Here is an 11,917-nt window from a genome sequence, read left to right on the forward strand (position 1 = left end):
TTAGAATCAACAGTTGGTGCCATTAAATTTACACATATGTATTATTATTATTAATTTTATATTATTATAAGATTCATTATTAATTTTATAAGAAAATTATTTTAAAGTTGAATTTAGTAAACTGAAATTTTAAATAGTTTGCTAATAAGTGGTGATTTTTATTGTCATTCGCAATAAAATGTGATTATATTCGTGGCTAGAACAGAAGCGATGACTTCAGTTCATTTCATGCAGCTATCAATGTTATACGCACTGAAAATAAATTATGGGTTTTTAATAATATTATTATAATATATAAATATTTGCAACAATCTATTGATGAAAGTCAACGCTCTATCGAGATATGGATATTGCTGAGAGAGTATTTAATTGTTTTGACGATTAAATATAATACATGTCGTAGATACAAACATTTTAACAGACGAAATGTTACCTTTTCTAAGTAATAAATAAAAGTAATTTGGAACAAAAGTATACAGATTTTATTACAACGGAAAAAGTAATTGAATGTACTTATTATATACAAAAGTTTATTCTGACACTTTTTACAAAGGTCATACAATAAATCATCTTTTAAAGAAATATTATACACGATATAAACATTAAATCTATCTTTTATTTTTTATAATAAAACAAACAAATCAACAGAAATATTTATTTAATTATAATTATTCTATTGAATTCTGTAACTTCAAAATTAAATTTTTTAATTAATGTGTTCCAACAAAATAAAAATCTAAATAAGCAGAAACAAACATTCCTGTGTTATGTAAAATTACTAACTCAGTATTTTTTTTTAAATATACCAACGATGTAAAACGGAAATAAATGTTATAGAATAACTTATAAAAAAGTTACGTCAAATCTCTTACGATTTAAATTTACAAAATGAAACCAAATAAATATACGAGTAAATTCTTAACTTTCATAATGTTTTGACACTTCAAACTCAACTTCGTTTACATCATTTTTATTGCACCTGAACTGGTGTTTTTTCTTTTTAAAAAAAGACAGCTGAATTCCATCGAAAAGGCTGAGAATTACAGGCAATAAAAAAAGACTGTGAAATGAAGCAAAAACCACCATTAACGTCACAATTTTAGAAAATATCACAAATGCATCAAATGAAGAGAAAAAGATTACCGAGACACCCAGAACAGTAGATAAGCATCCCTGTAAAACAGGATATCCAGCAGCATACAAACTACTTCTGATTTTCTCGTTTGGTGTTTTCTTTTTGCAGTTGATAAATGCGTATGCCGTATGAACTGTATAATCTACACAGAATCCCGTACACATCACTAAACTTACCAGAGTAGATGTGTTTACGGTGATATTCCATAAAGACATATATCCAATCAAACCGATCTGAATTGAAACAATAGTAATGGCAACAGACAAAAGAAACAATATGTTCGGAGTGAATAAAAGAAACACAAAAATCACTGTCCCTGCTGCAGAACAGATAGCTTTTATACAGTTCGAAAAAATATTAGTAAACATGTCATAAAACATGAATTTAAAATGGTATATTGTAACAGGGATTTTACTGTTATCGGCAACTTTTCTTACAGTCTCAAGAAAATGTTGTTCATCAATTCCAGTTTTGTTATCGTAACTGGATACGAGAAATCTAGAAGCAATAATTTGATCACCTTCTTCGTTGAAAATAACATCATTTTTAAGTCTACTTGCTATTTTGAGTTTTAAAAAGACATTTTTAAATGCACTCAAAAAGTCATCAGAATCACTCAGATTGTAACCAGAAAGCGAAAACTTTGCAACAGGAGATTTAGTAAATGCCAGAAATTCTCTCAGCCAACTTTCTGTGGTCGACGAATCAGACATGAAAGGTGCAGATTCGAAACTTTGCAGGAGATCTTCTACGTTATTTTGAACACTGACATTGGAATAATCGAATGTTTGATTTATGACTATTTGCACTTGATGACTATAGTTAGAGAAATACTTGTATTCAAAGGTTACATACTGAAAAATATAAGAAATGTGGGGAAAAAATATAGTAAAGACCACTCCCTCTCGAATGAATCGCATACAATATATTGCACCTGTTAGATAAATAATGAAGAGAACAATCACGATAGTTTTAACGATTGATTTCCCAAGAATTTCGCCTAGTACATTGCCAAAAAATGCCATGAAAATATTTTCTTCCTTTTTGCTTGTTGCAGTAAATTGTTTTCTGTTTTCAATTTTCTGATTAATTCGTTTGATTGGCCAGCAAAAGACAGAATGCAGCTCATACTTTTCTCTGTATCCGTCCAGAGCCATGAGCCCTCCAAAAAAGAATAACTGATAAATATAATCAAACACGATTGCTAGAGCTGCATAAGCGCTGAATATATGAATACATTTGTATGGTGTTATGAATCCCATAGAAAATGCAAGAAGATTGGTCAGAGACGTAATAGTGATGGATACTGCAGCTTCGGCGTAGGCTTCTTTCATTCTATTTGGAACTGGATCATTGACATCTGTTCTTCTCCATGAAGCTATCAATATAAAGGAATCGTCTACACCGATACCTAAAATAGACATATTTATACGAAATTAGTGGTGATTTCAATAATATTATATATAAGTATGTGGAATATGTTTATCGCTATGCTACGTGTTTAAAACAATTACTTGGTATATATTGTTGAGTAATCCTATACACTGCATTATCAGGATGTTTAATGCAGTTTTAATGTATCACGTGTAACAGATGATAAGGAATAAGAGAAAATGTATCAGTTTGATAACTAAAACTATTTAAGTAATATTCAGATTGTTTTTTTCATATAAAAAATATTTTATACTACATATGCGAAATAAATGAATTCTACAAGCTATTTATGCTTTTATGGAAAATTACTACCCAGGGGTAGCAATCCTCCATAAAAGGAGAGGACTGTTATGGGAATATTATGGGAAGCTGGCTCGTATTTGGTTGTTACGTACTGTACGTGAAAACCCCCCCAAAAAATCGCTACGTGGCCAGCCCGAAAGCATTGTCCTTTGATATTATCTATTCGGTTACTGGTCCATCTCGAATTGCTATTAGCAATCCGAGATGGACCAGTTAGTCTTCTGTTACATGGTCCAGTTGATAATAGTGTTAATGCCTTGGAATCTAAAAGCATATTTTCGTCATCTACAGTGACACCTCCAAGAAACAAAAGTTGTATCTCGGATTGCTATAAGCAATCCGAGATACAACTTTTTCGATTAGCAAATTGCTAATCGAAAAAGTTGATATTTCATACATGAATCCTAAATCTATCCGATGCCAAAATCGAAATTTCATATTTCTCAGTTAATAAGACGTAAGTTTCGATACATTGTGCGACGATTTATGCATTGGTTAAATTTTTTCTGTAAAAAGTGAAAGGTTTACTTTCTTAATGACAGATTTTTATAGTATTTGTGTTTAGCATTCTAGAAACGAATCGACTATTGTCGCATTCAACTGTATAGTTTGATTTTGTATAATTCGTCTTTAGCACGCATCTTTCTAAACGGACTACGTTTGAAGGTCAGCACTTATTTATTATGTAGTTATGCACGAGATAAAATTGTCCAATTATCTCAAAACTCGGCTTACAGCTACGTAACGAACAGTTATGTATATACAGTGGAACTCCGGTTAACGAACGTCCTGGTTAACGACCAAATCGGTTAACAAACTATTATTTTGCAAAAATTTTGTCTCGGATAACGAACTTAACGGCTTTTTGTGTCAAATTTGTAAGCTTGCCGACTTTTAGGGAAAATCAGTTAATCGTGTGTCGGTGATGGTCTAGGGTCCATTCGTACGTTGGTGATGGCGGAGGAGACAAAGATGACAAGTATTTTATAGTGAAAATCGTTTATTAGAACGGGAAGATGCTTACATATTTGTACTTATATTTGGCTTATCTACAGTATTTTCTCTCGGCACTGAGGAGTGGCGTATCGCTGGTCCTACGATAGTGCAAGCTGATCAGTCGTAGTCCCAGAGAGGACGAGATGAGTTCGCTTGGTCACAGAAGCGATGGTAGGTGACAGAGCCGCAAGACTGGAGCGGTCCGCGAGACACAACACAAATTTTAGCGGGAACGACTTCAGGCTTAATCCAGACGAACACGACACAGATTAATCGCCATAGAATTTTTAGGAAAACTGCGTTTTGACCTTGATATTCGGGGTTTTTATAGTATTTTTTCCTTGAATCTCACCTTACTATTTGTCCTACGTCCCATTCCTCGCTTCCCGATTGTTTTATTTTTTGTCTCCAGGTGAAAACCGAAACTAGATCAGGTCACGAGAAAGGTTTGTTCCGAGGCGTTTATTTGACACCTGTTCGTCGACTCTGATCGGAGATTGTTGATAAACCTACAAGCCTTTCGCTCATAATTTAGCCTATTGTTTCTGCTATCTGTCATTTTAGAACTTTAACGATCGTATGTGATGTTTTATATACCCGTCAAATCTTTCCTTTTTTCCGAAAATTTAACGTAGATCGACTGTTTATGAGTACGTTTTCCTATATTTTCATTAAAGAAATCCCATTTTACAAATAAAATTACAAAAATACTGACGGCTAGAACGGATTAATTGTATTTGCATTAATTTCTATGGGAAAAATTGCTTCGGTTAACGAACAATTCGGTTAACGAACGGACTCGTGGAACGGATTACGTTCGTTAACCGGGGTTCCACTGTAATTAGAGTTATATATAGATTACAAGCCATGTATTGCCACGAAAAACTTTAAAACTGCAAAGGATCACTGTGTTCCTAATCTTCACTGTACCCGTTTAATGATATTGAAATGTCAGACCTGTCTGTATAATCAAAGGTATTAAGAATGTATGTTTTATGGATCGTAGATCAAATCCGGCAATCTTCACAATAAATTTTTTCTGCTGTAAATTCCTATTAGGTTTGGTACTGTCCCATTCCATCCGCCTTCCCTATTGTGGATCCAGTAAACCCACAAATGAAATGTAAAAAAGGATTTTTTTCTGAAACAGAACAGAAAGTGCCGAAAATAGAAGAAGTAAGCTGAAGAAGATTTTAAAAATTGGCATCTTCAGGATAAGGAAAAAGGATGGCTGAATTTTTCTCAATTTAAGCCGTTCTAAGCTTATTTTCAAGAAAGGATGAAATTAGTGAAAATATTAAGGCATACTTATACAGAAAGCTTGCTCTGACTGTTCCACGGGAATAATCGGCTGATCTTGCGACAACAAGTACAGTTGTAACGACGTATTTTCCACTATCCAGAGACCATTGAAAGCCTCGCTACAGAACACTATTTCTTCTCGTATGTTTGCAAATAATTAGCAGAGGCAAATTTGCATGCATGGAGATCGCTAGGGTCTAGTGCGAGAAGCTTTGTTTGTAATGCTGTCGTGACAGAAGCATGGATTGATATAACCTCGCAACGTGTTGTCTCTAGCGATGAATCTCGGTTTATTTTTGGAATCGAGCAATCACCGTGTTAAAGTGTTGATCGTTGATAAGTGCTTTTACGCTTTAACTGTTGATGAGCGCGCTGCTCACTCTGCTGGTACGCAGGTCTGGAAAATCATCTCATAAGAACATTATTTACTAACAATAGCACAATACATTAATGGCACAAAGATATATTTAAGAAATATATCTTTGTGCCAACTGTGCCCTCATATGTTCCTCTTATAACAGAACAAGTCTTTTCCAGTAACAATGCTCGACCGTACACTGCTAAAGTTTCACAGGAATGTCTCAAATCATATATGTATGAATGCATTTCAACCAACAGAAAGTGGTAAATTGTAGCTTTGTTTCGCTGGAAATTGTCGCCATGCTACGATACTGTAATTATTTATTATCCTGTTCTTTACCTTCTCGCTAGTATTGTTTGATTTGCATTCAACTTTTGCTTCTCGTACAGGATTTCACCCAAAAGTGTCTGCTGTTAGACTAAATTACCGTGTATTATTCTAAACAGCATTGAAAAGAGAGACATTATTCTATCCCAGTTTTGATATACGTTAAATGACTGCACAGACACGTATAGGCGTATTGGAAGAATAGTTAAATTTTTTAGTCTATTCCCTTCCTTATCAGCATTTCAACTTTAAAATTAATTACATATGTGCTTATGAATATAGGGTTTTCAAAAAACTTACCTAACATTAAGAAAATAATTACGATGTTCAAGGTTGCATACTCCATTTTACAATAAATCAGTAGTCCGAATGCTGCAACAGTAGCTAAAAAAGGGGATGCGCAGCCAGAAACACCCAACCAAAACTTACTGCGGAGAGCATCTGTCGATAAGCAAGAAACTGCTGAGAATATCAGCATAATTGGAGCAATAATAATTATAAGAGATAAAACACTCTCGCCCATTCGGTTAATTTCGTTATTGACAGAGTGAGAAAACGCTTTATAAATTTTAATATGATTCATATTAATTTTTGATAATATTTCTGAAAGAGTTTCTTCCCATTTCAATGCTATTTTTTTCTTCTCTTCTGTTACATGGTCCAGTTGATAATAAAGTCTTAATGCCTTGGAATCTATCAGCATATTTTCGTCATCTACAGTGACACCTCCAAATTCAAAACCCGAGATTATCAGTTTACCTTCAATTTTATCAAATGGATATCTGCAAGTAAACAAAAGAAGTGTATTGTAGCATTACGTAAATATAAATTATATAAAATTTTATATTACTTAATTTATAGAAATCTATTATAGAAAGTTCAAAACATGTATTGATACAATGCAATACACTACACTAAAAATTAATGTGATCGGAATCGTTTTTAATATCACTGCAAGAATCGTTTGATGGGTATTCTTTCATTATTCTCTAGATATTTTTTTTATTATTTGTTAACTTTATCTGCAATCTCGTTGGTAAATGTTTTTTGGAGAAGTAAGTATTTCACAAGAGTATTGTAAAGGATTTCTTTGAACTGTAATGCATAACATCACACTGCATTAAAGTTTCTAATTATTTTGATGTTGAGGATATATCATCATTTTATGTAACGCACTTGCACAAATGTGTGCTCCTAATGGAATTCGTCTTGCATTTATTTAAGTACTGACTGTGCAAGTCACAATTGATAGTGAAAATGACATTGCAGAAATATACTTGTTACCTGGAATTGCTTCGTGGTTAAAAGGATACATATATGTTGCTTATAATTCTGGCATATGATAGTAGAATAGCTTTTTCCGTTTGTATTTAAGATTTTTAAAAATTCTTATTACTTTATAACACACGTTTCCATATCTATTACGTAAACATTTCGTTGGTTTATAGTGATAAAATATTTTCATAAATTTATTTATTGCCTTTAGGTTTTCATTTGAGCACTGTGTGAGCAATATGCTCAATTGGAAATTTAAAAGATGTATTTTATGAAAGAATAAACAAAGGAAATCAATTCTTCTTACGCCACGATCTCTACAACTTTCAAGAAAAACAATGAAAACATGCCCACCAAACATAATAAAATTTTACTCTGTACTTTTCCAAATGTATAGAGTACAGTCTTGTTATTTTCAACCAAAGTATAAATACGTTCTTGCTAATGCAGCCTGTGTGTTTGAAGCGATGCTGCTGTAATGCATTAATATCTGTATCAATTTATCCATCAGTATTAGATACGTTGATGATAGAACCACCGATTCGAAGATGGCATCTTCGGCATCTTCTGTATTATGTGCAACATTTTTGCTGTTTTTTAAAGTCATTCTACCATTCTATCACACAGAGTTGATCTTACTTCCATATCCATCATGGCTCTGGAAAGACCAGTAATAAGGGAAACAGAAGTTAGTTTGTCCTAGACTCATGAGACATACAGAAAAATCCGAAAAACTGAGATGGTTAACAATTAGATGACGCAGTAAAATAGGTAAATACACTTCTATTTGTTCCATTTACTCAAAGTAGGAAGAATATACGATGATTTCATAACACATCAGTGCTATGAAATCATCGTATATTTTTTTCCTACTTTGTAATCTGTATAATAATACAAAGTACTGTGTAATCTTTGTATGCATTCTTTTGTCTTTGTTGACTACATACTCATTCATAATAGAATCGCGGTTAATGGGGACTTTACAGATTTCTAATAGAAGCAATACAGTGAAAACAATAATTACTGTAATTGTTGCGTGAATCGCACAGAGTTGTAACCGTTGCACTATCATTGATGGGTATTCAAAACCATCAGTTCATTTACATTTTGAAAGTTCTGTAGGTCACAGTAGTAGTGCCAATATCTCAAACAGTTTAGTGTAAGCAATCAATCCTATACAAATTTTTTCTTTATAAAAATGACTCGTTAGCTGTCAATTTTATCTTTCCCACCTGATTCATATCTGTAAAAATATTAAAATTAAATAATTAAAAAACACCTAGTAAATTGTTGATTTTTCCTGGTTCCGAATTGCGAAAAACCTGATTGTTGCGAATCGAAAAAATATGTTAGTAATAAAACAACCTGATCATATATTCCCACAGCTTTGTGCTCATTAAAAAATGCCTACTAAACCCCCTAAATCAGATACGGAAGTAAACATTTCTCTTATTTTGACCCAAAGACACACCCGTACATTTGGTCTATGCTAAATGGAAATTCTAAATTCCAGTCACCATTAATTTTAGTTGAGAAAATTTCATTCTATACGTAAAGTAAACACTTACTTGATTTTGTACAGTCTGTTCTTGATATAATTTGTCTTTCCTTTCAAAGACAAAGCGTAATTTTCGTGGCAAGTGTTCTCATCCGTTCTACAACATAAATCTTCATAACGAACGAATGCGTTATTCCATAGAACACTGACATTTCGTATAATATCGTCCAGTTCGATGATTTCTTCAATTACTGTTTCTTCCAATATGGAAGTTTCATTTTTCGACGTTACCAAAACTATAGCCGCTTCGAATCTAGATATTCTGCTGTAATCGCATTGTGACATGTTTGCGGAAAACATTGATTCGATAGCTGCTCTATCTGCCTTGCTACTTGCATCGGATGGTACATAAAGATATTCTATGTCCTTCGAAGATGATATATTTAATAGTCCCGTTGCAAACACAATTGTAAACATGAACGGAATTACGATATATATTTGAGGATAACATCCTACGTTGTAACCAATGCGTGATAATGTGACAGAAATGAATCTTCTCAAAATTTCATGCTTCATTTCTCTAAAAAAAGAAATATGAGACCGTAGTAAATATACTTCGAGGCATATTTAAGTAGAATTTGTATTAGAAAGTAAAGGAATTGGAGCATTGAAAAAGACATATTAAATACGTCTGTCTATTATTAAAATAATCTGCGTAATTTTCAGTTAAACACGCTCTTTACTTTAAGTTTTATTAATTTTATTTTTAAAAGTTTAATTATTACTTTTATGTATTTGTTTGCATAAATTATTATTGATTGCAACACAGCTGCAAGTCAAATGACCCGATTTAGATTAGTTAGTGAGGTCAAAATAATGAAATTTCGTAATTTAAATGAATAAAATTCCCTATAGATCCTCGTAGTTACAGAAAATATTAAGATTAAATTTGAAGAATTAATTTCATATATTTGTGGCGTAGTAAACACTAAGTATTGTGTTTTATTCCAAAGACACATGGCAAATTTTCCATCAAATTCCTTTATTAGTTGATACGGTACATTGTTTTGTACTCGTTTCGGGCTTTGCCCCTCTTCAGTCAACTAAAATACAATATATATATTTAACTTATTACAGTAGAGAGTTTACATAAACAATGAGTACATAAACGATATATAGACGTACCTTTTGGTTACACTTTGTATAATTTAAAAACGTAAAATCTGCTTTAATCTTTGTAAAACTAGTATATGTTATAAATTAAAAGGTTAAAATATTCTAAAATCTTCTCTTATAGGCATATTTCGATAGAACAAAACTGTAAAAATTTTTTAGCTATTTCCTCCCCCTTTTTACCTTCCACCCCCTTTTTATTTTTTCTTATGCGATGGTATCTTAAGTGTTGCCATGTATGACGTTCGATAGAAAAAAAGGAAAAAAATGAAAAAAATATTATTATAAAAATATTATTTATAATATATTAATCCAGTTTTCGTTTATTTTAAGACTTAAGTTTTTATTTATACTGTCTTTACTTTTCATGATTTCTATGGTTTCTTTAAACTTCCTGTTGTACGTTAATTTTTCTTTATGCAGTATTTCTACGTTATCTTTATCTATATTACAGTTATATAAAATTTGCCATGTGTCTTTGGAATAAAACACAATACTAGTGTTTACTACGCCACAAATATAAAACAGGACACGGTTTCAAAAAGAAAATTCATATATTTGTATTCATATACAAAGAATAAAGTGTTAATAAAAAACATAATATTCCCGAAAAAGTTTTGTTAATTAATTAATTAATATTTTACATAGTAAAGATTATAATACATTTTCAAATTCTTAAATAACTTATAGTGTATCTTAGCTAACATGTGAAAGTAAATTAAACAAGAAAGCGATTTATTATTATTATTTTTAATTGTTTTAGTGTTAATTAAATGAAAAAGTAAAATAGTAATTAAATAAATATAACTAAAATCATTAGAGGTGTAGGTATATTTACTTACTCAGAGTCATTAATTTGTTCGACTTCAGAAAGCAATCGTCGGAGTTAAGATTGTGTGTCACTATATCAATACAGTTTGTAATAACTTCATTAAAAAAAAGCACTACGAAATAAAGAATCTCGTAAAGCGCAAAGTTCATATAATGAGATAAGAAATGTTAAAACATTTCAATGCCGTTTAAATAAATAATTATAATTCGTAAATTACGAACTTTATAAACAGAAACACTTTTATCCATTTTTTAATATTAATATAGGAATATATAATTAAATTTAAACATATGTAAGTCTTATTTAATATTATTAATTTAAGTATTTTGCAATTATTCATTCAGTTGCTAATTTTTATAGAAGCAAAAATTATAACACGTGTTTATTGAATGAACAGATTGATGGAATAAGTTTATACATGTGCATAGATGATAACATGTTTTCCATGTTTATATTTAATAAAAATTGTCGAAAAGTATAGTTTCTTCGTAACTAAGTGCTATTGTATTTAATATCTTATAGTAATATACAAATAAATCCGTGGCTAGGTAGAAAATAGATGAAAACATAAGTTTCCTACTATATGAAGTGTAGAGAAAAATTAAATTTTATGTATAAAGAGAGAGAGAGAGAGAGATGATTACGATTTTTCTGGTTCTCCTTTAGTTTCACTTCAAATGGTTCTATTTTACCGTTCTGAATAGAACTAGAAACTGCTAAACTAGCTTGCTCAATACTACGATCCTCCTGGAAAACATGCACGTTGTCATCCATAAAAACACAGTCGGCCTTATTTACGGAAATGGTGTCATTTGATCCATAAACCAGAAGATTTTTGTAGCAAAGATGGTACAGTAAAAAGTTCCTAGTGTAAAGATGATGGCCCGAATTTTCTTTCGTATACGCTAGATGCGCATTGAGATTCCTTCGGTATATACTGAAGGAATCTCAATGCGTATTTAGCTAGGTAAGTAAATAAACCGGAGCTCCGATATCCAGTATTGTGCTTAATAATATAATTTTACGATTAAAACACAATCCCTCCTAAAGTAATTACCCATTTTTAATTTTCCTCTGTAGAGGACAATGCCAAGATGTATTCAGCTCTTGACAACTACTAGAACATTTTATATTCGACAAAATAACTGTTTCAACGTTATACAAAGTAACGTATATTTAATCCGAAAGAAAATATATTGTAAAATATAACCATTAATATCCAGAATGAAATCGTTTAATAATTTAATAAGTTATTATATATTTTCATGTTGCACAACTCCT

General features: G+C 31.4%; 1 protein-coding gene across 1 annotated transcript; it reads right to left on the bottom strand.

Moving 5' to 3' along the window:
- Nucleotides 1–243: 243 nt before the first annotated feature.
- Nucleotides 244–10,697, bottom strand: LOC111626753 (patched domain-containing protein 3-like). Its single transcript, XM_023370241.1, has 5 exons — nucleotides 10,647–10,697; nucleotides 8,702–9,211; nucleotides 6,159–6,640; nucleotides 1,573–2,546; nucleotides 244–252 (listed from the first exon to the last, which is right to left on the bottom strand). Exons 2-5 carry the CDS (start codon nucleotides 9,205–9,207, stop codon nucleotides 244–246), a joined length of 1,971 nt encoding a protein of 656 aa, XP_023226009.1. The 5' UTR covers nucleotides 9,208–9,211; nucleotides 10,647–10,697.
- Nucleotides 10,698–11,917: the final 1,220 nt, after the last annotated feature.

The sequence above is a fragment of the Centruroides sculpturatus genome, unplaced genomic scaffold, assembly GCF_000671375.1.
Source record: "Centruroides sculpturatus isolate CEXI.00-Female unplaced genomic scaffold, Cexi_2.0 scaffold506, whole genome shotgun sequence".
Taxonomy (NCBI): Eukaryota; Metazoa; Arthropoda; class Arachnida; order Scorpiones; family Buthidae; genus Centruroides; species Centruroides sculpturatus.